At 35.1% G+C, this 26,603-nt stretch overlaps 1 protein-coding gene across 1 annotated transcript in view; it reads right to left on the bottom strand.

Annotated features, from left to right (window-relative positions):
* The window catches only part of MINDY2 (MINDY lysine 48 deubiquitinase 2), a 57,807-nt gene extending 34,888 nt beyond the window's left edge, over positions 1-22,919 (bottom strand). Inside the window, exons 1-3 of the mRNA XM_019732234.3 lie at positions 21,888-22,919; positions 9,776-9,833; positions 4,431-4,495 (exon numbers count right to left, since the gene is read on the bottom strand). Of these exons, the coding sequence (XP_019587793.2) occupies positions 4,431-4,495; positions 9,776-9,833; positions 21,888-22,736 (972 nt within the window). The 5' untranslated portion in view covers positions 22,737-22,919. The remainder of the gene's footprint in view (positions 1-4,430; positions 4,496-9,775; positions 9,834-21,887) is intronic.
* Between the last annotated feature and the right edge of the window lie 3,684 nt (positions 22,920-26,603).

The following is a 26,603-nucleotide window of genomic DNA, read 5'->3' as shown; positions in this document are numbered from 1 at the left end:
AGTGACAGGGATGAGGGACCTATTTTAGACCAGAAAGCCTAAAGATAAACGTTTCTAGTCAAAGAGGAAGGCCTCTCTCATTTCTAGGTATTTATCCAAAAGAAATGAAAGCAGCATTTTGAAGAGATATTTGTATACCCATGTACAGAAGTAACCCAAATGCCCATTGACAGATAAATAAAGAAAATGTGGTATATACATACAATAGAATATTATCCAGCCTTAAAAAAAAAAAAAAAAAAAAAGGAAATCCTATTACATGGTACAACAGGGATGAAACTTGAGGACACCGTGCTGAATGAAATAAGCTGTTGCAGAAGGACAAATAATGCATTCCATTTATATGAGATACCTAGAGTTGTCAAAATCATGGAAACAAAGCAGAATGGTAGTTGTCAGGGGCTGGAGGGAGGAAGAGCTGGGGAATTGTTTGATGGGTATAGAGTTTCAGTTTTATAAGATGAAAATGTTCTAGAGATCTGTTTATAAAACAACATGAATATAGTTAACACTACTGAATTATACACTTAAAAATGGTTAAGAGAGTAAATTATATATGTTTTTTAACAACACACACACAAAAAGAAAAAAAGTAATGAGCTATCAAGTCATTAAAAGATACAGAGGAAATTTAAATGTGTATTACTAAGTGAAAGAAGCCAATCTGAAATGACTACATGCTGTATGATTTCAAACAACATTGTGGGAAAAGTCAAAAGATGGAGACAGTAAAAAGATCTGTGGTAGCCAGAGGTTAGGAGGAGGGAGGAATGAATAGGCAGAGCACAGGATTTTTAGGGCAGTGAAATTATTCAGTATGACACTATAAAGATGGGTACATGGCATTATACATTTATCCAAACCCATAGAATATATATAAAATCAAGAGCGAACCTTAACGTAAACTATGGGCTTTGGGTATTAATTATGTGTCAATGTAGGTTCATCCTTTATAACAAATGTATCACTCTGGTACAGGATGTTGATAGTGAGGAAGGTTGTGTGTGTGTGTGTTGAGGGGATAGGAGGTATATGGGAACTCTGTACTTTCTACTCAATTTTGCTGTGAACTTAAACTGCTTTAAAAAAAGGTCTATATAAGAATGACACTTAAATAGTAACCAATAGTGACCAAGCAAACTATTGAGTCTTGGGAGCTCTGGAAAAAAGGCATTCCAGACAAAGTGGGCATCAGTGCAAAAACTCTGATGCAGAAATGAGTTCAATAATGTGTCCATGGAATAGCAAAGAGTCCGGCACGGCTAGAACAAAGTGGTGGGAGATGAAGTCTGCAAGAGACAGTGGCTGGATCACAAAGTCTTGTTGGCCAAATTCACATCAGTTTTCTCAACAAATATGATCACATAAGTTTGTTACAAAGACTATTTTAAACATGTTTTTCTAAACATCTTAATACATTAAATATGGACATGCTTATAGAGGATATATTTGATGGAACAAATAAAAGCCAATATATAAAATTTAATAAAATTTTACTGAATCCCTAATGTTAATCAGACACTGTGCTATCAAGCCATTAAAAGATATAAAATAGGAGTAGACTATAGGCTATTAGAGAGCTTAGAGTAGAAAGGGTGAACATGAAATAAATCCTTTTATATTAAAACTCGGAACTCTCTAAAATCTGAAAAAGACAAATTTAGGTCATAAGAACAAAGTTCTGTTTTACTAAGTGACAAAATTCCATTCTAAGAGACTGGACAGACTAAAAACAGAAATTATTCAAATATTTAAAATTTATGAATGAGAGATTTATAACAGGATAACATTGTTATATAGTCTTTGGCTTTGTCAGTTTCACTTCTTCCTAATAACTGTTCCCCCAAAACAATATATAGTTAACCCCTGAATAACACGGGTATGTGCATCCACTTACCTGCGGATCTTTTTCAGTAAATACTGTAAATGTATTTTCTCTTCCTTATGATTTTATTTTATTTTTTCAATTATAGTTTCTATTCAATATTATCTTAGTTTCCTTATGATTTTCTTAATATTTTCTTTTCTCTAGCTTACTTTACTATAAGAATACAGTACATAATACATATAACATAAAAAATATGTGTTAGATGACTGTTTATGTCATTGGTAAGGCTTCCAGTCAACACTAGGCTATTAGTAGTTAAGTTTTTGGGGAGTCAAAAGTTATATGCAGATTTTTAACTGTGTAGCCTGTCGGTGCCCCCAACCCGTGCATTGTTCAAGGGTCAACTGTATTTTCTCAAAAGTTGAACCTTTAAAAACAGTTCACATTTTTTCCTTCAGTGGTTTCAAAATTTTGCCTAAAGCTATAGCAAAGATGAACACAAAAAAATTGTAACAATAGTGAGCAATTATATAGGATTGTAGTTCTACTACTACTGATTTTTCTTTTATATTTGTTAAATTCTAGGTTACTAGTCACCCAATTTCCTTTAGGGGAATTGTAATTTCAAATAGCTCCTGGGCTCATGCTTATACCTTTATATATCGTCCACATTTTTTATAGATTATATAGTATTAAAATAACTAAATTGATACCATTTGATAGTCTTTGTAATGATTAATAAATGACAAAAATAAACAAATTTATAAACAAAGAGTTTAAAAGGATAAATATTTTGTTATCTTGTTCCTAAATCCAAATTATGATAGTATTATAAAATACAGAGACCTTAGGTATGGTGTAAGCAACCGATCACAAGAAAGAATTACTATTGGTTCCTTTAAGCCAGTGGTTAAACTGTTTCTTTGAATTTTCCCCAAACGTACTTCTAATATGGTGAAATATTTTAATTTTTTTAAATTAAAGTTTATTGGGGTGACAATGGTTAATATAAAATATATTTTAAAATATATTTGTATTCATTTAAAAATCTGTCATAAACACATACACAAATACACAATGTTTTCTTATTTTGTCAGGGTATCTATCATTAAGCAAAACTGGGAAAAATATGCTTTTTGTTTACATTACAACTTCTGATAAAGAGGTTTTAATTAGGAAGCTGGCAGCTCTGCACTGGTCTTCCTATAATCCAGGCTTGAACATTTTTGCTCATATAAAATTTCACAGAAAATAACATTATTACATCATACTTGTAGAACACTAGATACCAGCTCACACTCAGACATGCTAGCTTGATACATACTACTCCCAAAGCTAATGATAATGTAATCACAATACCTTATGAATAGTTTTAGAGCTTATTTTAAATGCAGGGTACTTTTTGTCTGGCATGTTTATAAGTGGTTGTTAGATATTGTTTGTTTCAACTCTGAAACAAAACTTTACTTCCAATCATTTCCCAACAGTCTACAACACCTTAATGAAAGTGTATCCTGAGACTGCAAGATGGACCTGAAACAAACAAAATACTGATATCATTTGCAAAGATTCATCAGGATTCTCTCTAGACTGTATAACAGAAGTAAAATGAATTTTGAGGTTGAATTGAAATTGCAATTATCATCCATAATTCTTAATTTCAAGTTTTTAATCAAAACAGCCTGATTTCAGTAAGAGATGACATAAATCTGATAAATAATATACACTAAACCATATCAGTTTATACTTATAAAATATTATTTACTGGTTTTATATATTGGAGGTTACCATAAGATTTCATTTGAAAAGTGGTTTCTATTGCAAAAAACATTTTGAAACCCTTGCTTTAAGCTATAAATTTCAATAGAAGTTAAATGACTTAGCATACCAATTTGGCTTTAGCTACAGATTTCCTACCTCACACAGCGATGCAACGCAACATGTTAGCTTTTCCATTCTCTTAGGACTAGATCATCTGAATATTTAAATTCAATAAATTTTGTAATACTGAAATGAGGTTTTGCTTCCTTTCTGCAAATTTGATACTAGTGAAAATATATAAAAAAGCTCTGAAAGTAAATGTAAAGGTTCCAATGATGTCTACTTCTTCCCTGGTTGAGACTTCCTTCCACTATAGGATCTTGCCTTCTACTATCAAAGAAAGAAAGAATACTGAGGAAAAGGAAGCTCTGCTTGCTTTCTTCCAGCTCCAATAATTTTGAGCCTCGTGACCCCTCCTATATATGGAACAGAATCTCTAAAGAACATGCTAAGAAATGTGGACACATTGAAACTATGAAACTGCAGGGTCCTAATGATATACTCTAGATATCATTTGCTCAACTTTCTCTTAAATATAATTATAAAATATAAATAAATAAAATGAGGAAGGATGACTCAATGACAAAATCACTTGAAAGTCAATATTTGCGAGGAAAATACCAGGTTATCATTCTACATAGTCCCGTAGAATGATATCTATGTTTCATTCTATATAGCATATATGTTCATATAAAACAGACTGGCCACTGATAGAGACCAATGAATACGTCCATAAGTTAAAAATGACATATTTTAATATAACAAAAATTGTTTCTATTACCTGTTCATAGTTTAAACGTTGAATTTCTGAAATTTCTTTTGGCTTTGCATCAAGCATGTAATCTCCTGTAAAAAGAAATTAAGAAGTTGCCTTTTTAAAATAGTACTTTTTTCTGATTACAAAGGTAATAGATTTTAATTATAAATTATAGCAATAGGTGGCATATAAAATTAACTCCCCAACTCTATTCAGAGAAAATCGATATTAACTGTTTGCTAGTCTCACACATTTTTTTCAAAGTACATACTCTAATTCTTTTGAGCTTTCTTTTCCTTACATTTTACAATATATTTGAGCATCTTTCACTAACTACAATAAAGCTCTAAAGGGTTGTACCAAGTTTCACTGATATTAACAATATAACTATTACTCCATTACCAAGAATGGGTGTTATCAGTCTTCTAAATGTTTGCATTTTGAGAAGTAAATAAAATTATTTTGCATTTAAAAAAACTGGTATCTTTTTATATATGTATTTTATTTTGGTTTCACCTTTTTAATATATGTATGACTTTTAGTATATGTGGCACCTTTTAAATATATGTAGCTCCATTTTGATATCGGCTGTACCTTTTAATTTATATTTTGCCTTTTTAATTATGTATTAACTATATATACTCCTTTTCTTTGAATTGCCTGCCTATACAACTATTATTCTTATTGAACTATAAAAGCTCTTTTTGAATTAGAGGAATCAGAACATTTACTGTTATATAGGTGGTAAATATTTTTTCCCCATATGGGCTTCTGACTTTATGTTGATGATTTTTTGTCTACTGTCTGTGATACAAAAATATTTAATTTTAATATAGTCAAACTTCTCTATTACAGCTTCTGGGTTGAATGTCATGTTTAGAAAGATCTCCACCTCTTAAAAGTATACAAACATTCACATATGCTTTCTTCATGTAATTTTGTTTGTTTTTTCTAATGTTTAAATATTTTATTATCTGGAATTTATTTTGATATAGTTATATATGAAACCAGCTTCTCACTGACCCTCCGAAATCACTAACAAGTTGATTAAATTGTTTATAATATAAACCTTATTTTCTAATTCAAATTAACTTCTTAAGACTGCATCAAGTATTCTCTTAAGCTTTCCAACTGGTAAAAAAATTCCTATGAACATTAATATATTATTATTTGTACTTCTAATTAGAACTTCACGATAGCAAAACCTAACTAGTAAAGATTTTATTTCACATAGGTACAAGAACTACTTCAAAAGTACTAAATTAATTGATTTGCAGAGCTATATAAGCAAGTCTATTTAACAAGTATTTCTGAGTCCTTCCCTATATGGCACATAGTATGTGTGCTATGTGTGTGCGTGTATGTGTATATAGAGAGAAGGGTTTTAATACAGCATTTAACTGAAAACTACTATACTTTATTTTGAATAAATTCTATACATTATTTATTCAAATAATCAAGAACATAATTGCTATATTTGTATCCTATATTTCATTTATTAGAAGAATCCGATATTTTTAAAAGGCTGAGTTTGTTTGTTTTTTAATCTTTTTTTTAAATTAAAGTTTATTGGGGTGACAATTGTTAGTAAAGTTACATAGATTTCAGGTGTACAATTCTGACACATCATCTATATACCACATAGTGTGTTCACTACCCAGAGTCAGTTCTGAGTTTGAGTTTCTAAGGTAGCATCTTTCAGTTTTAGATATCTAAATAAATCTACTCTTACGAGTGCTGTTTTTTCTAGCTTATCTAACCTTTATTACCTGAAATTAGTCAACAATACTATTTCAATCTATTAACTATTTCATGAGAGTCTGTGTTTAGTAATGGGTTAAAACAAATATTAGGAGATGAATGGTTCTCTTAAAAAACCAATAATCCATTTGAGCAGAGAACATACAGGAAACAGAGAATAAGATAATGATAAAGTATAATACAGTGAAAATGTAATAAATGCCTTAAGTATCATATAATTTTGAAAAGAGATATTGATAAAGTCTGTAGTACTCAGAAATATATTTTGGAGAGGGTAGTATTTAAACTGGATTCAGAAAAATGGGAAGAACTTGGCAAGTCAGTGAAGGAAACAGCATTCTTTAAGGGAGAAAGAGTGATGGAAAAAGTACATATTAAGAAACATCATTTCATACAGACAGTTTATAAGAAGGTTTATATGTAAGATTTATGTTGCAGAATGGTGGGAAATATGGCTGGATGAGTCAACTCGATCAGATAATAATAAATCATAAATAATATGGCTGCTTATAAAAGATCATAAAGGATCTTTATGTTTTTAACTAGACAAGTGCAGGATGAAATTGATGCTTTCTAAAGATAACACTGGTATGTAGGCTTATTTGGAGGGGAAAGGAAATAATAGAGTTTGCAATAAATCATGCTGTGAAGTATTAGTATACAAAGAGGAGAAGAATTTCAAAGAAAGAATCCATAAGACTTTGCTACTAATGGGATATACCAAATAAGCAGAAATCAAGAAACAAAAATCTGAGAGCTTCATTAGGCCAAAAAATGGAAGACAGGGTTTGGCAGCAGTTAGCTTATCCCACATAAGCATTTGGAAAAGAGGAAACGTGGTCAACACTGGGCAATATTAAAATGCTTCAACATTGACCAACAAATATAGTGTTTATATTCAAAAGATAAAATACATTATCTCTTTTAAAGTCAGAGAACACCACCATCCCAACAACCATTTTCTTTACTGTAATACTATGTTAATCTCATCATCATATAAATTATTTTGGATGAGTAAAGTCATAGTATAAATTCCAATTTGTGTGACACTTTTTTATGTTATCTTCCTACCATTTCTGCCACACTGCCTCCCCACTTTACTTTATTAGACCTCTTAGTACTTTCTAGGTATCCCTGTTCTGTTCTTCTTTACACCAAAGCCCTACAACAAGCCTTGTCCACGTGTGGCCCTGCTCTATTACTCTAGTTAACAAAAATTTCCAAATTGAAATCCCCTCCTCCTCTAATCTTTACCAATCAAAATTCCCATTCCCTTGTGGTTTCTCAGCTTGGTGCTAGGAAATCAATTAATGGTTTCTCTTATCTTTCTACTAGTGTTTGCTTATTAACTCAAAAACATTTCTAGTTCTTCCAGAGAACTGGAGTAATCTCAAGAGGAGAAAATTCAAATAACTTAGAAAATTAAACAATTTGTCCTGGCAGGATTGGCCCTGAATGAAGTTTACTTTTGGCAAGGCAAATTCTTCAGAATCTTTTTTCTCGCATCACTCTTGCTCACTGCTACCCACGTCCCATTACGATTACATTACTTTCATGCTGCCTGCCCTAATAGCTGAGTCCCCTCATCCAGGACTTCCAAACCTCTTTCACTACCCTACATCTAGATATTTCTTCATCAATTTTTGTTTATCCCCCATTAAAATTTCATGATCTCTTTTAGTCTAACCCACTTTATTTATGTTTTCTGGTCCTAAATGTAAATTTACAGACTAGATCTGTACTGTCCAATATATTAGCCAGCAGCAGCATGTAGCTATATAAATTTAAATTAAAATTAAATTTGATATTCAGTTCCTCAGTCATGTTAGTTGTATTTTAAGAGCTCAAGAGCCACATGTGGCGAGTGGCTACCAAACTGGAGAGCACGGATATAGAACATTTCTATCATCATAGGAAGTGCCATTGTACAGTGCTGATCTAGATCTTTGCTCTCAACTCTAGATTTTTATATCCAATTGCCTTCCTGAAATCTCCACTTGGATATCAATAAACATCTCAAAACCAAAATTGTGATATTCCTCCCTAAACACGTTCCTGCCATTTTTTCCTATTTCAGTTGAAGTGAACTCCATCCTTCCAGTTGTTCAAGCCAAAAACCATGTATGACCCTTGACTCCACTCTCAATCTCACCCCATATTCAACCAACCAGCAAATTCTGCCAGCTCTATATCCAGAACCTGACCACATTTTACAACCTCTACTTCTACTACCCTGTTTGAAGCTACCACCATCTTTTGCCAGGTCTAATAGCTTCCTGATCTCCCTGCTTCTGTCCTCACCCCACCTAAGTTCTATTTTCATCATAACAGCTAGAGAATTCTTGTTAAACTCAAAGTCAGATGTTAGTTCTTTGTTGAAAATCCTCTAATGCCTTCCCAGCTCATTCCCAGCAAAAGTTAAAGTTGCTGTAATAGCCTACAGGGCTGTATATGATCTGACCCCATTACCTACTATCATCTTTTGCTACCTCCCCTTTGCACCCTCCATGGCAGTCATACTGGTTGTTCCTTAAAAGCATGACACATATTTCAGCCTTCCCATGAAATATATCTTAGAAATCACAAAGTCTAAGAATCACCACGCTAGACTAAAAGAGGTATAATTAGAAATTCTATTTCTAGATATCTAGGTAGTCAAAGTAATCTATCCACGTCTGTGAGGTTCCCTAGCCAGTAAATGGGATTAAATGATATTAATTACATAAAGAAAAGGGTTTTCCAAAAGCTGCAATCTCTTACTTCATCAAGCCTACATCTCAAAAAAAACAAACAAAAAAAAAAACAGCTAGTTGTCTAAAATGGCATAGACAAACTAATCAGCTAACAAAAAAAATTAATAAAAATACTGTGAGAATACAGATTAAGATGTCCTCTTTGGTAATAGTATAAATATATAAATTTTTATTTGCTAAATTATAAAAGACCTCAGTGTGATACACAACTACCTGCTCATAAACAAGTTCTACTCAATGCAGTTGGTCTGCAAACTGTGTATTACTGGTCTATTTTGAAATAAGAAGCTTGCATAAGAATGCAATTCAATACCACTGCTTCCTTCATCAAGAAATTTTTGCTATGAAAAAATTTCAGGTGAACAGAACAATGTGCTTATTAATGTAAATGTTTTACATTCTAGTACAAGCCCCTATCTCACTGCAGACTGGTAGCTAACATTTTATAGACCAGCATAAGTCCATGAATCATACTTTGGGTAGCACTGTTCCAAATCACCTCCTGGGTCTTTCATTCAAGTCTACTCAGCATTTCTTAACACTTTCTATAGGCAATATCAGAGTTTCTATGCCATTTCCCATTCTTCAATTTATTTGAATGACTATGTATCTTGTTTTCTACATGTAATCCAGTCTCCTTATATTACAAAATTTTAATCCTGGTCAGAAAGAAGGCTTTAACATCCAAGAACAATAGCATACTGAAACAAAATTTTAATTAAGACATTAAAAATTATAATTTAAAGTAGATTATATAATAGCACCTCAGGAAGGTGAGATTTGGTACTATATTAACTTTGAAAACTTTGTTTTATTTTGAAAGAGATAAAAAATCATCCACTTTTCAACACTAACCTAAATATTCCATCAGCTGTTCAGCAGTTATGATTTCCATCATCGGTGGAAGTTTCACCTGAAAAACAAAGTATATTTTCTATAAAATCAAACGTTTTAGGTGATTAAAGAATTTCTTCTAGAAACACAAGTGTGTATGTGAATCTACTATATGTATACATCAACATTCACATTATTAAAATCTTTATGACAAATTGTTATAAAACACAACGTCAATCCTATCACCATCAACTTTACAAAATGATATAAGGTCTCATAGAGACATTAAGAAATCTGTTTTCAGAGACTCGTGCTCTGCCTTTCACCACCCACCATGACTGTCATTAGGCACCTGCAACAGTGTTCTGCGTGACAGAAATGCAGTTAAAGGGCAGGAAGAGGCACCAAAAATATTGTGACAGGTCACCTAAAGAACAGTTTTACTGAAGACAGGCTTGACCACAACTCAATATCCTATTACTTCAGTCTGCACTGGCCATTTTTTATTGTTGAATGGCTAAAATGAATACAGTATTAAAGTATCAGTTACACACTGAATAATTCATACCGTATGATTCTACTTGTAAGGTTTTGAAACAGACAAAATTAAGCTGTATTATTTAGAGTTGCACATTTGGTGATAAAACTATAAAGAAAAGTAAAATGAATACCATAAAAATCAGGATTATGGTTAGCCCTAGGGATAAGAGGAGTTGGAAAAGAGTATATAAGATACATCTGAAATGCTGGCAACTCTCTGTTTCTTGACTTGTATGATAGTTCCACTAATATTTGCTTTATAATAACTTGTTAAACTAGATATGTGTTCTATGTACTTTTCTGTATTATATTTGACAATAAACATTTTAAAGTAGATACATATGTTATAGTCATATTTGTTTGTAACGTTAATTCAGCTTTAACACAGTCTAAATTAATTTTTCAAATGAATTGTCAGATGAGTTACAGATATTATAGCTAATGATTATAAATATTTTAACTGACTTATTCAAAAGCATACTCTGTGGTATAGTCATAGAAGAAAAGTCAATACTGTAGGATGGAAACTCAAACAAAGTAATTAATATATCAATGATAGAATAGCAACATAGTTTAAAATTCTTCAGGAATTATTTTCTGTTCAACCAAGGAAATCACTGAAATTAGCAATTTCTCCAACAATTCCCCCAAGTGCTGAAAAAGGTGCTCTGGGGTGTTTTTGGTACCAAATATGGTAATAGTATGTCACAATTTTTTGTTTATTTGTTTTAGTCAATGAATAGGTTCTAAAAAAGATCCCTGTACACAGAACAGTGTGAGACCGTCTGAGAGCATACATGACAGTTGACAATGATTTAGTTATCCAGTGGATTTATTGCTCAGTGAAAACAAAGAGATTCCATGGAGGTTTTGATCATTACTTGATTCTAAATATTTTTATTTTCTGTGACATGTTTTTTTTTAAATGCAATAGACTATTTTTTTTTAGTAGTTTTAGGTTTACAGAAAAAAATTGGGCAGAAAGTACAGAGTGTTCCTATATATGGTATATTTTTAAATTGACCCTCATTGGCAAATTATAGTCCCCTGGCTGTTTTTCTAAATAAAGTTTTATCGAAATACACCCTCATTTGTTTATGAGGTCTGACAATTAAGTTCGCGAACTTGCTGCAATGATGGGCTAGGCTTTTTTGATATCAGAGGGCTGATTCATTATGAATTTGTACCAACTGGACAAACAGTTAACCAAGTTTACTATTTGTAAGTGCTGAAAAGGCTGCGTGAAAAAGTTAGATGACCTGAACTTTTCACCAACAATTCATGGCTCTTGCATCATGACACTGCACCAGCTCACACGGCACTGTCTGTGAGGGAGTTTTTACCCAGTAAACAAATAACTGTATTGGAACACCCTCCCTACTCACCTGATCTGCCCCCCAATGACTTTCTTTACCCGAAGATAAAGGAAATATTGAAAGGAAGACATTTTGATGACATTCAGGACATCAAGAGTAATACGACAACAGCTCTGATGGCCATTACAGAAAAAAAGTTCCAAAATTGCTTTGAAGGGTGGACTAGGCACTGGCGTCAGTGCCTAGCTTCCCAAGGGGAGTACTTCGAAGGTGACTGTAGTTATATTCAGCAATGAGGTCTGTAGCACTTTTTCTAGGATGAGTTTGCAAACTTAATTGTCTAACCTCGTATTGTCTGGCTGCTTTTGCATTACAGTAGAGTTGAATCTTTGCAACAGAGACCATATGGTCCACAAAGTCTGAAATGTTTACTATCTGGTCCTTTACAGGAAAAGTTTGCTGATCCCTGCTTTAGATAATTTTAACTGTTATTATATAATACTTTATCAGGTGCTTCAGTATTGCTTTTGAAGGTCTGATATTTAAACCACTGTGAAAGTTTATATTCTGAACTGTCAGACCAATTGAAAGTCCCATTTACATCTAGCAATGTTTCTTAAATAAGACCTATGCATTCTTTATCGCAGACAGATTCACTACAGAAATATATTCACCAAAATATTCCATAAATGAATAGCTTACTTATCCCTCTGCTTTGGTTAATGTAGTAATCCTACTATAGAATTATAAAAATTAGAAACCAAGGCACTAACCAGTATATGTATTTGTGAAATACATTCTACAATTCTCGATTTCTACAAACAGATAATTTCAGGGTTTAGCCTTGAAATTTCCAAATAATAACTGCCTACCACGTGTTGCTTCAAATATTTGAAATAGGAAATGACAACCTCTATACTGATTTTAGAAGTGAAACAACAAATATGCAAATATTTTAACTGACTTATTCACAAGCATACTCAGTGGTATGTTGATTTCCTGAATCTTAGCCAATATAATATTCTGGATGTTCATTAAAACTAGGGACAAAAGAGTATAATAGTGAAGAAAAATGCCTCTCACTAATACTTTGGAGCCATCAACAGATCTTAATTTTTTTTAACCACAAAATGATCTTCCTGAAAGCTTGCTTCTCTTTTTGCTTTCCTCTACCACCATAGCCTCAAAGCAAGTGCTAAAGGTTTTGTTAATGATCCTAAGACTTTCACTCCTTTGTCTCTTTAAATTTTATTAAAGAGCAATAGATTATGGGACAGCTAGCTAAGAATATCCAATTAGCTAAGAATTAACAATTGTGGCATTCTGTCTGAATCTCTAAATTTACAATTTTATAATTAGAAAAAAAATAAATGGAGTATGACCTAGGTTCTCAGGCGGTCCTCTTTTAGTAATAACCTATAACGTTTATAAGTAAAGGAGAGTACTTTAATTTATAGGTGGGTACTTGGAAGGTATTCTCTTAAGTAGTTTAAATAGTCTTCCTGAAATCTGAGCAAAGCCTCCCAAATTAACACATAGTTCCAAATTAATAGAGTCCAAATAAAATGAAGTTTTTATTCTCCAGGAAAATAATGTCCTATCCTATAAATATTTTATTGTATTAACTAGATTTCCTGAGCAAATTAATAATATAAGCACAGCAAGAATAGTTAAATTAACAAAGGAAATAGCTACTCCAACACCAAATACTCAGCTATAGGATAAAACCTCATTAATTCAGCCCAATTATCTGTGATTTTTAGTCATTTAAAGAGTGAAGTGTATTTTAGAATAGACTCAAGCAACCAAAAGGGAGAACAACAAAAGACCTTCTGTCTAAAGTGTTATTAAAATCTTAAACAGGAATGTAAAACATCCAAAAAGATATACGCCAAGACTTTGATACCTATGATTTTAATATTCTGAGGGTAGAAAGAAATGCAGAGGACCCAGAAATAACTAAGAAATAAGAAGCAGTTTATATAGGTAATGGTAAGTATGAAAATAACCAGCCAAAGAACATTATTAAATGTTTCATTAGAATACCAATTAATAAGTACTCAAGAAATACATAGTCTGAATTCTAACACCTCTTTAAAGTTGGAAAAATACTTAAGGAGATAAAAATATTAACTGACAGTCTCTGCTCTTAGGAAAGTCAGGAAAAATATTTAAATGTATTGAACTTCTACTAATTGCCATTCAATTTACATGTTACCCTTAGTCTACCACAATCCTATGAAGCAGGCATTATTAAGTTCAAAGAATAAACGAAGGCATTAAAAAGTTAATTTGTCCAAAGTAGAAGAGCTGTAGTGTGAATTGAGATCCTGACTCCTAAGTCAATTATCTTCTCCATTATACCAGTATTTATAGACTTTTACAAAACAATGAAATCGTATGTAAAACATCATCTGAAATATATTTTAAATGATTAATTGACAGGACTTTGCGACCAATGAAAAGTGGAGGATGATGGGGAAAGAATAATTGAAGTTGACTCTAAGGCTCAGGAGACTAAAAATCAAGATCCATGCAATCAATAAAAATCAGATTTTGGGTAAGGGAAGATAAGTTTGTAGAAGATATCTGCTTCAGAACTGTGAAGTTTAGTTTAACATTCAAACAGAAAGTTGAGTTGGAGCTCAGGAGAGAACCATTATTGATTTGTACATGAAATATTTGATTCCTGTGCTGCAGTCTATTTTTGCATTACTATGGTAAAATGGACCAACTAAATAATGTAATTTCTTCTTAGCAAAAATTTTACTAATTTTGAATATGCTGTAAATCATATTTCATTCATGATATTTTAAATTAAAATTGTAAAGAAATTATTTTTTTGAAAATATTGGAAGCATTATTAACAGGAATTAAAAGGAAGAAATGTCATTTTTTCAAAATAAGAACTAAAAAATTAAGGATTCTTTCAGCATGCCTTTAATTTTGGCTACAGCAAATAAACTTATGCATTACAAACTATTATACATCATGCTTTATATTCTAATTTCTTATATGTACTATTTGTTTATTAATAATTACTGTACTTAAAAATACTAAAACTCAGATTTTTAGTAAATCTAACTGACTTTCTACTTGCCAGCAGTATTTCAAAGCAGGAAAATTTTATAAGAGACAACCTTCAACTTAGAAAGGCCAATTTGAAACACTTTCACCATCAATTTTTATCATAATTTAGACCTCATCCTCAGAGTAATACCAAGGCCTACTTAAAACTATTTAAAACCATCAGAAACTGCAGATATATTCACACATATTAGATTTTCAAGAATGTCCTATTTTATATGCAATTCAAAGGGTTTTAGAGTAATGAACAATGTTGTTACAGTGAATTTTACCAGTGAAAGATTTACTAGTAAAAAAAAGACATCTTCAGTTCCAAATACACTGGATTTATATATAAGAAGGTCAGCAAACTTACCATGCTGAAAATTCCACCCTCTCCCTCAAAAAAAGCCGAAACTTTTACATTAATTGCTTGAAAGATAGCCAGTAATAGGGTAAGACAAGAGACCAGTTAGAAGGCTACTGAAGTAGTCCAGGTGAGAGATGAAGGTGGTCTGAACTAGATAGAGTAGTGGTAGTAGAGAGAGTTACTAATTATTGAAAATATCGTATTCAATAAACTATGATGGAAAGGCAAGCTCATTCACCACAGAACCCAAGACAGGCTCTGAAATTGGAAGTGTCTGAGAAATCAGAAGACATGGGATAAAGCATAGAGGGCTAAAAACAGAAGGAGTCTGTATAAAGAGCAGCTGGTACCAGATCCCCAGGTTTTCGTCTAAGGAATCATGAAGTCTAGTTCTGTTTCTCTGACTTTATCACTGGTTCTTTCACCCTGCTTTGTTTTAGACCAATTGTCCACAGGCTTACTGGTATCTTGAATTTTAACTTCCCAACCAAATATCCCAAGTAAGAGTTCAGGTTCTGGAGTGGGTGATAATCTTCCTTGGGCAAATTACTTAAACTTTATGCACTTCAATTTTCTCTCTATATAAAATAGGAACAATATCTACATGAGGATTTCATGATGTGGTTGAGGAAATTAAAAGAGAAAATGCATATAATGCCTGTAAAATACTTAGCATAGTACCTAGACATAAAAATAATTGAGTACTTACCATTATTACTCAAAGCTCTATGATTGCTGGTACCACCTGTGCTCAAATGTCCTTCACCCGGGACTCAACATAGACAAGGTTGGATGGGGAATGGGAAGGTTTTCCCACTGAAGGGCTACTCCATAGCAAGGGGAGAGGAGAAAATGAACACACTGATAATGGGACAATCAGCCCACTGTCAGTATGGATACTATCATCAGTCCTCATCCACTTTATCTCACCAATCTAGAGATACCACACTAATCTTAATTCTTAGGAGACACTAGACATGAAAGTCTCTGAAGTGTTACTTGCACCTATTGTGTAAACAAAACTCCATCACGGTGTGAAGTTTCTAATCTCTTTTTACAGGATCTATATTAAAAAACAGGGTGTGCAGAGGCGAAAATGGAAGTTCACCATCTGTTTTTCCATTTTTACAAGTAATAAACACTCTTGGAAAACCTCAAAAGAGCTTTCTGTCTACTTTAGTAAAAGGGGAATATGAGAAAATTTGTGTGATTGCAATGTTCCTACAAGTCAGGAAGTTAAAAAAACAAAACAAAACCCTAGTCAGAAGCAAGAAGAGGTATCTGAAGAGTATGACAAAAAAAAAGTCCTCAAGGAGGGAGGGAGAACTAGAGCAAACACTCAATGCTGGCAAGAGGCTCACCCTCATGGTGTCCCACTATGCAGGTGATAGAGGATGTCTATTTAACCGTCTTTGAATTTTCTGTTAATGGCCTTTTGCTCATTTTGCTATTGGATTGCTCATCTTTTTCTAATTTGGAAGGGCTCTTTATAAATTAAGAAATTAGCCCTTAGATACATAATCTGGCAAATAGTTCCCTCAGTTTGTAGTGTGTATTTTGATTTATTAGTTTCTGGTGGGATTTTATTTTTGGGGGTGGGAGGTATGTTTTTTGCCTTTTTTTAACCTTAAGTTTTTTGTTTTTTTTACAAATTCAAATGTATTTATCCTTATGGTACAGTTTCTAGGTTTACTGTCTGGAGAAACCAGTTTAATGTAAAAAAATCTTGCTTCAGAACCCTGGTGTTTCTCCCTGGACTTGGAGTAGGAGATGGTCTCACCTCCTATTAAGCAAAAAAAAAGGAGAAAAGAATTTCCTACCCAAAAGGGCTGGGGAGGAGAGGAGATGTGTCTCCAGCATCTTAAATCAGAACAGTGCACTCATTTTTCTACTAGAATGCTATATAATGATTAGATACATAATGATTAGCTATAAAATATGATATGTCCTCTATCACAATGTACAGTATAAGATATATAAGGTTTTTTTTTTAGTGTGTGGGGCCCAGAACCTATAACGTTCTTTCTATAAGAAAACAAAAGTATGACAAAGCAGATACTCCCTCTATTATTAAATTAATACCTTCATAAACATAAAAATATTAAGGCAGAAAGTTTTCTAAATGTTTCATAGTACAAAATTTAAATCATACACAAAAATAGAAAAATAATAGCGTAATGAACTTCTAAATCACTTAGCTTCAACATTTATAAAATAAGGCCAGTATCACCAGAAACCAAATTTTATATTTTGTATCTTCTGACTTGTTGATTTTTATAAACACATCTAATTAAATGAGTCACAGCCCTCAAATATGCCTGTAAATGGCATTGTTTTTGACAGATAAAAATGAGAGATTAAAGAAAAACTAAAATAATCACCAAATATAGTCTAAAGTAAAGAACCAAATTGGAAATGTATTCCAAGACATAAGTTTACCTGATGTTAGTTAAACAGATTTAGACATTTGAGCTTGCATTAAATTTAATGAGTAGCTTTTCCTTTTTTCTTGATTTGTTGGAATTATCAAAGCTCAACTATTTTACAAATTATGAATGATCACCTACCTACTCTCCAGTCCAAAAACAACACTTTTATTTAAAACTGCAACATTTCAACTCAGTACTTACATTTGATAATTTTAACTGTTATCGCTCATGTAGAACCATGGCATTTACTTCCTTTGAATCATTCAAATCCTCCCAATATGTTCAGTTTATTGGTTTTCTCATTACTTCATCCCCCCAAAAAGAGATGATCAACTGTTTCACTTTCAACTCTAATTCCATTGACTTGCCATGAATCAACCCTTGAAAAGCCCAATCCCTGATAACCCTAACTAGCCATTCTTCCTGTCTCTATTTCCAGGTATAAGAGAATTACTGGGGTGGGAGGAAAGCAAAATTAACATATCAAGTTTTTAAAGAATACCCTAACTTATCAATTGCTATTTATTACCTTTCTACCTATACCTCAAATTCCTACTATGCATAATGTCCAGTGAGATTAGAATTAAAAAAAAAATACAATGTACTTTTCTCACAAAACCAACCCCTCGATGCTTTACCTCTTTACCTCTTAATTACTGACAAGTTTGATGTTAATAGTTGTTACTGATGGGGTCAACTGTTAACACTGTCAAAATGGAAAATGAGGCCTCAATTTCCGTCTGCCTCTCTAAACTTGTCTCTGTATGTCTCTGCCTTGTTCCATTCCTTCCATTACTTCAGAAAATGAGATTGTTGTTTCTTTCCTCTGAAGAGAAGTTTACCACCTAGTCTGAGGAGTCCATATCTTCCTGATTTTTCAGTGCCCTTGTCCTCACGACTGTCCTTTTTGACAAAATCTTTCCTCCACCATCAGCTCCTCGACGCTGTTGCTTTTGACAATAACTAACCACTTGTTTTTTCTAACCACTTTTTTTTATTACAGTCTCTCTCGCAGACTATCATGACATTCTCCTATTTCTAGTTCTTATTCTTGTCTCAAATTGTGCCTATGCTGGTTTCGTTGATACTCTTTCCCTTAATGTCTAGCATTCTCTCTCCCCACCAAGTTGAATCTTTATTCCTCTGTTTTCTCTATGTCTGCTAGAGATTGGGGTAGAAGAGGGAGTGGGGAAATTGAGTGAGGACAGGGACGATGTTTTCCCTGGCAATTTGTAGTTCCCTATATATACTGGGATGGAAAAAGTTAACAACTATTGCTCACCACTCTATAGAGAATTCATTTATTCTCATAGCTTACATCTGTGTAGTATTTCCCCAATTCAGTTTTTCTCCATAATTTTGACCTCTTTCCTGAGACCCAGTCCATGCTTCTAGAGACATAATAAACATTTATATTTTCATGTCCCACTACCAGACATTTCCAGCCTGACACAACCAAACTTTGACATCAACTTTCTAAAGTTCCCATCTGAAACATCTCTACCTTTTGAATGATCCAATCTCCATTGCCCAGATTAGAAACAGTGGTGTCAGCTCCTTCATTTCCTATAGCCAGGTAGTGATCAGTGCATCATTTAGGCTGTGACATCAAAGAGAAAAGAACTCCCCATCCAAAACAGCTAGTCTCATCAATTCTTACTACATTCACTACAATCTTACCTCTAGTCTCATCTCAAACAAAAATACCACTTTCACCATGGCATTCCTCTGTCCAGTAATTTATAATAGCTCACTATAATCAGCGATATATAAAGTCTAAATAACCCCAGTGATGGGACCCGTCTGAAATTGGACAACTACCTTCATAGCCTATTTATTATTTTTCTCTACGATAGCATTTCTCAAACTTTTTGGTCTCAGGACCCTTACAGTCCTGAAAAATTATTGAGGACCCCAAAGAGCTTTAGCTTATGTGGGTTACATGTACCAATACTTACTGTACTAAAAATGAAAATTGAGAAAAATTTTACACATAAGAATACACAAGCATACATTCCATTAACTGTCAAAGCATGATGTCATCACACATCATGCAGCCTGGAAAATTCCACTGACATTTGTGAGAGAATGAGAGGGAAAAACGCAAATAACATCTTAGTATTATGAAACAGTTTTGACCTCTAGAACCCCTGGCTCACTTTAAGAACACTATCTGACCCCATTTTCTTAATCAGTCTCCCTATCAATCACTGATGACTACTGATGAGTAACTTTTGTGTTCAGCAAGAGCATGGAGGCAGAAATAAAGCTAAGAATCACAAATTTTAAAATAATCTCCAAATTCATTAGCATGCCTGCTCATTCAGTCTAACCTCACCTATCAATTTTATTTCCTATTGCCATTTCCTTTCCCTCCTCCCCCGTACTCCAACAGAGGTTGGAGTCCTCAAACAGAACAAACCTTTTTTTTTTTTTTTTTTGCTTCAGCATCTTTGAATGAACTATTCCCTCTGCCGGGAAGGTCTTCTCTCATCCTTCAGACCCACTTCATAGGTTGCCAATTCTTTGAAGCTTTCTCTGACACATCCCATCCCCAATTACCTTTTTCTTTGCAATTCCATAACACATTTAGAACTTCTCACATTGCACCGTAATTATTGTCTGTCTCCCCACTAATTGTGAACTACATGAGGACAGACTTGCATCTTACTCATCTTTGTATTTCTAGTACCTCACATAGTGGGAACCCAAACGTTTGATCATTCACTTGAAGCAATGTCTTTCAGAGTCAGTTCAATGCTCATCTATCCGCAAACATTCTAGCCCACAGTATTTGCTCCTTCCTCTGAACTTCTGCAGTACATACTATACAGAGACTAAGAAGAATGAAAAGCCTAAAGGAAACTGTTATAACCTTCCTACAAAAAGACTGGGAACATTGGCCCAGAGGATCAAGTCTAATTCCCTAGTCTGACATTCAGTGGCCTCCTTCATCACGTGGCTCTTCACCTTTTCAATTTTATTTTCTATTATTCTCCCACTCCTGTCATCCAAAACACACTATTCATTCTATTTTTCTCTCTCTTTTGTTTATACCCTTCTCTCTCCCAGGAATTCCATTTCCTTGTTATTCTAAATTCTACTTCTCTTTAAAAGCTTGGTTCAAGACCCAAAAATTCCACAAAGCTCTCTGGGACTATGCCAGGCCAAAGGAAAATGTCCCCTTTTGGGATATCTAATGCATTTCAATCTGTTACCTATAATCTAGTATTTATAGTGTATTGTCTTGCATGGTTCTTTAATAATTTCAAGTATAAGTCAATGCTGCAACCCCAAATAACTCAACAGCTCTTTAAGAGCAAGCACAGTCTTCATTCAAAATATTTGAGTGGCAGTATGTACCAGATGCTGGTAAGTTTTTTCTAATCTTATTTCTTTTGCATCAACCTTTCCTAGTAACAGGAATACTAAGGCACGTAATAAATACAATTCCCTTTACTTGATTTTCTTCCTAACTGGTCAGAATAATCCAGGTTATTTTTTTCTAGGGGACGTTTTATCTATAGATATAATTATCAATTTGAAAATAAAATATGTGTTATAGGATACATCTTCTCAGCACCATAAAATGCAAGCTTAAAAAAGACACTCCATTTATAGATAACTAACTCACTTTGAGTCTGAGTCCTCAATATACTTACTTTTGATGGGCACTTCCCTTTTATGCTCATTTACCTTGAATATATCTTTCTTATTTTAGTTGATACAATTTTAGGTCCCCTAACATTCTGATGCATGGTTACTGGTAATGCCAAACTAAAAAGAGCCAAAGAAATGAGGCAAGCAAAAATCATGCATAAAATTATAACAACCTTTGAAAACCAAGAAGTTATGGTAATTGGGTCTCAGACCAAAGCTTTTCCTTAAATGGAATTTGTCTAAGGGGCCACATCTTCCCTATCACCATTTCGTTAAGTGTCCACACCCAAATAGAGCTAGCATTAGTTGGAAAATAGACTAAACATAACAATCAGAACTCGATCCCTGATTATCATATTGATGATAACTTCTGAAAATCATTTCCTTCTATTATTCACTCTTTTGCGTATGTGATAGTCAGTAAGAAGGAATACCATACAAAAATATAGTTTAAAAATGATGATAAGAGTTAGGATGCTCTAAGTCCTAGTTTATTGTAAGTATACCAGCCACAACTGAAAGTTAAACTCTTATTTAAACAGTACAAGAGAGACCTGGGGTTGCCAGCAATTCTTTCTGACATACGTCTAATGCTTTCAACATGGTAGTCTCAGAATGAATTTCATGTAAAAAGAAAAGGGGACTAATGAGGAAAGAGAGGAGGAAGTCATCAGTTAATATACAGCAGCTCCCCCACCCCGTTTTTTCCCCCTCCCCAAAAGCTGTAGGAAATAAAAAGCTGCAGAAGGTACCTTCCAGGCCAGAAGCAAAACATTGAGGATGGCCAGTAATGGGCAGGGTCCATTCTCATTCTGGGTAATGATGGGTGTGTTCTCTTCTTTCCACTGAATCCACTTGATGTGATAGACAGATTGTCCCGGGAAGCGTTCCTTGGATGCCGCCAGCACCTGAGCTGCCTCCCCCTCTTCCTCCTCCTCCTCCCCCCTGCACAGAGGCACAACCCCGGGCAACACCGCCGTGCCGCCCTCCTCCTCCTCGGGGACCCTGCCCTCAGCTCCTTCTTCACTATTGAACTCAGAGCTACTGGGGAAAGAATGCAGGTTAGAGAACGACTCCAGGGAGTCCAGGCTCGGCGATTCCCCAGGAGGACTCGGGTCGCTGCAACTGCTGCTGAGGCCGCCGGCGCTGCTGGGCTCCGAGGAGCCCGCGGCCAACTCTGGCCGGCAGGTGCCGGCGGGATCCGAGCGGGCGCCCGAGTCTCCGGCCGGACCCAACCCATGGCCCGCTCCAGCCTCGGCTGTCTCCGGGGAGGCGGTCACCTTGTGCTGTCCTCTCAGAGGCACCTTCTGGGCAGCAGGACGCTCCAAATCGCTCTTCTGCAAGTCCAAGCCCGTGAAGGAGCTGCACGGTTCAGGAACCTGAGGAGAGCTGGCGGGAGGAACCGAGTCCTGGAGGCTCCTCCCGGCGGCCGCCGCCCCCTGCCCATTCCCGCCGCCGCTCTCTGCCGCCCATACTTCAGGACCATCCCCAGCAGCGAGCCTGGTCTCCTGTCGCCCTTCCTGCGGAGAACCTGTCCCTGGCGCTGGCGCGGTGGCCACCCCGTGTTCTAGCGGCTGCAGGCTCTCGGGGCCGCTCTCCATACCCAGCCGCCCGCCCCTCGCTCTAAAGAGACCGCTGCGGGTTCTCCTCCGCCAGTGCCTCCGACGCCATGACAGCGGTACTGGCAGCTACAGCGCCCTTGCGCGGCCTCGTCCAGGCACGTCACGGGGCAGGGCACCGGGAGCGCGCGCGCGCGCCGCCGCGGGGTCGGCAAACTCTGGGCGAGTCTACGCCTTCCTGCGCGCCGCCGGGTGACGGCGATCTGCGCGGCGGCCTCCCTCGTGGCCCCGCCCTCCCACGCGCGCTCTCGACGGTCCGTCGGAGCGCGCGCTCTGAGGGCGGGGCGTGGTGGGCGTGTCCGGGGCGTGGCCAGGAGGAAAACATCCTCTCACTATGTGGCCGGAAGTTGGACTACAAGGCATCCTCACCACATGCGGCTTCTTTAAAGGCAAGGCGAGCGGCGCGCAGCTTCGCTGTGACCCTTCAGAGCTGCGTCTTGTGTGGCCCAGTCTCGGGCTCGTGAATGGGAAAAAGCTCGTCCTGAAGGGTTGAGGAGGTTTGTTTCCCCAGCATATAATGTGGAAAGTTGAAGGAGTTTCTTACAAGGTGCAGATTTTAAAGGCTGGGATCTACTTGAGGTGTTTGGATTACCACACTGCGCAAATTCCAGTCTCCTTCGGGTTTGGCTGAGAAACAGTGCTCCCCACCAGCTACCGGTGAAAAAGTTCGCCCTACAGGAGGCGTCAGTGCGGTTGTGGATATTGGCCTGCGCAGCAGGAAAAAAAAAGAAAGAAAGAAATGTGGGTAATTTGGGCCAATAATAATAAATTAGCTTGTGCTTGAATTAGCCAAGTCTTTGAGGTTTGGTTAACTTGGCCTCACTTTGCATAGAGTAGGAAGAGCCTGTTCCTGAAGAAGTTACTTTTCTAATTAGAACTGACTCCTCTAAGGGCCATGCAGTTTTCAGAGAGGACAGACAAACTAGGCTGGAAGTTTTGTTGGTAACAAAATGGATTTGGGTCCTATTCTGACCTGTTCCAGACAAGGGCTTTTTTTCCTATTATTTTTTAAATCTTTCAACATTTTCTAGGCTCTGGGGATGCAAAAATTGACAAGACAGGTGTTCCTTCATAGACATACAAATACCTGATACCTAATAGAATGTAATCTTTTGTATCTCTTTTGGTTAGAGTAGGCAGACAAAATTGCCAAGTAGTGTTTCATTCACTCATTTTAACACATTTCAGTACCAAGCACGCACAGCACGTGCTGGATACTGTGTTTGGCTGCTGTGCTTGGCACTGGGAATGCCGTGGTGAATAAGAGGAAGTGCTCATCTCATTTTTTTGTTAAATTTTATTTATTTAAGTGTGTTTTTTCAGGACCCATCAGCTCCAAGTCAAGTAGTTGTTTTAGTCTAGTTGTGGAGGGCGCAGCTTTCAGTGGCCCATGTGGGGATCCAACAGGCAACCTTGTTGCAAGCCAGGTGGTCTAACCAACTGAGCTAACCAGCCCACCCGGAAGTGCTCATCTCTTCATGGGGTTTAGTGCCTAGTGGTTTTTTTTTTTTATTGCTACATTTTTAATGCTTGGAAAGAACTGTTTCTTGAGAATGCAGGAGATAGAGCTCCTTCCACTTTTTTTTACATTGACAATCATTTATCCAACTCTCGGAAAAGAGGAAAATTAGAAAAGATAATGGAAAGCTACTTTAGAATGTTGAATTAAGGAGTTTGTGTGTTTTGATCTCCATGTCAATCCGTGAACAATAAATAGTATTGTTCAAATTAGAATTTTTCCTGAAAAAGAGTTACAATGTTAATAGATTAAGAAATGTGCTGCTAGTCTAAGCACTACAGTATTTCAGGCCATTAAGTGCAAATGAGAATATTACATATTTCAGGATATTCAGAATTTAGTATCGTGCCTTGATTATAAAAAGGAGTTTTATAAAGGTGTGTAATATGAATAAATTGAATGAACAAATTATTTCCAGGCCAGAAACCATAGTAGAGCCAAAAGCCATGAAACACGTCTCAAATAATGGCTTTTCACTGTTTTATCAAAACCCTACCTAGATAAATTGATATTTGCTCTGGTAGTTTTTATTGGTATATGTTTCAAATACTCACATGCATAATTTAATAATATATTTATAACAGAAAGAAACAGAACCAGTTTTTCTTTTCATATGTTATCAGCAATTACATAAGCCAAGATGAATATGTATGTATTTAAGTTTGTGAAAATGTACATAGTTATTTTTCTAAGGGAGGTGAGAAGTGGCATCTAGGAAGAAATGCCAGAAGATAATAAAATTTTAAAAAGTCTCCTCTATCTCGCCACAATTTTTTTTTCACCTTCCCAATTAAAAAGCATTTTTAAAATTAAATTTACTGGGATAACATTGGTTAATAACATCATATAATTTTCCTCCACAGTCTTGAGTCGTGTTTTTTAGAAGTAGTCACACTCAACTTGTAGATATACTTTAGCTCCTATGTCCATATTCCTAAGTAACATGATTACACTCTGATTTTTTTCAATTAAAAAAATTGTGCATACTGTTTATTGATTTAGTCCCATGAAAGATGAGGATTTAGTTCTTTTATCTCACACTATTCTTCCTCTTCTTGCTCCAACCTCCCAATTATTTCAAAATTTTAAATTAAATAAAGTGCTCAAAACTTAAAGCATTAGAGTTATGTAAGTATTCACAGTAAGTCAGACATTTTACTGTGACTGTGATTATATTTCTTTTCTTGTTAAAGTTTTTTTTTTTTTTTCTGGAATTAACAATTGCCTTGTTTTATTGGCTTAACTCTTCATCTACCACTAACTCAGCCACAAACTTACCAGCATGGTCAACTATATCAAGTTACCTCTCAGATCCATTTTAGTCTTGGGTCCATCCCTCCTGGAACACGCACTTCTCTTGCTCTGATCTGGACTTGTTGTTTTACAGACCGGATGCACTGCTGTCATCCAAGGAGTTCTCTTTGCTATTGTCTTAGGAATTCCTTCCTTCTGTCTTCCACATTGATTCCTTTCTTTTTGGGACTCCTGTCTTTTTCTTTAATTTGGTGGAACATATTCTTAGCTTCCTGAGAAAGAGTGCATAGAAGATTTCTGTAGATTGTGTACATCTGAAAGAAGATAGATCTTTATCCTATCTTTACATTTTATAGCTTGGCTGGATATAAAATTCAACGTTGGAAGTACTTTTTCATCATTTTAAAGTCATTGATCAATTATCTTCTAGCTTCCAGGTGTTTGTTGTTGGATACTATCAGATTCCAAAATATTTGTATGTAACCTGTCTCTTCTCTCTGAAGTTAATTTGATTTTCTCTTTCTTCTTGGTGTTCTGACAGTTCAGTATTTGATATATCTTTGGATGGTTCTTGCTGTATTCATTGGGCTGGGTACTTGGTGATCACATTCAATGTAGAAACTTGTTTCCTTCAGTTCTGGGAAATTCTCTTTTTTCATTTATTTTATAATTCTTTAATTTTATTGATCTTTTTGTTCTGCTTTCTAAGAGATTTCCTCAACTTGATCTTTCAGTTTTTTTAATGCATTGTTTATTGATGCTATTGAATATTTAATTTCCAATAGTTCATTCTAGTTCCTTTTTATTATTTAATGGCATTCTGACCTTCATCTTTAGAATATTGATCATAATTTTTAATGTATTCTTTATATTTTTCAAAGGATATCTGAACTATACGCTATAAAAAAGTATACTTAGTATGGACTTATTGCTAGTGCCAGAGAATGAGATATAGGCGATTCAAATGTAAAACATTGGTTTTACTCTTTGGGAGGGCAAAATCTGTTTGGGGAATAAAACATATACACCTGAAATAACCATTGAGACTATGTCAGTTAATAATTAATACTAAATAA

This window comes from Rhinolophus sinicus, chromosome 3, assembly GCF_057876585.1.
Source record: "Rhinolophus sinicus isolate RSI-liver-muscle chromosome 3, RSI-T2T, whole genome shotgun sequence".
NCBI classification, from domain to species: domain Eukaryota; kingdom Metazoa; phylum Chordata; class Mammalia; order Chiroptera; family Rhinolophidae; genus Rhinolophus; species Rhinolophus sinicus.
Note: the sequence above shows the minus strand (reverse complement) of the source record. Positions and strands in the feature narration are given on the sequence as shown.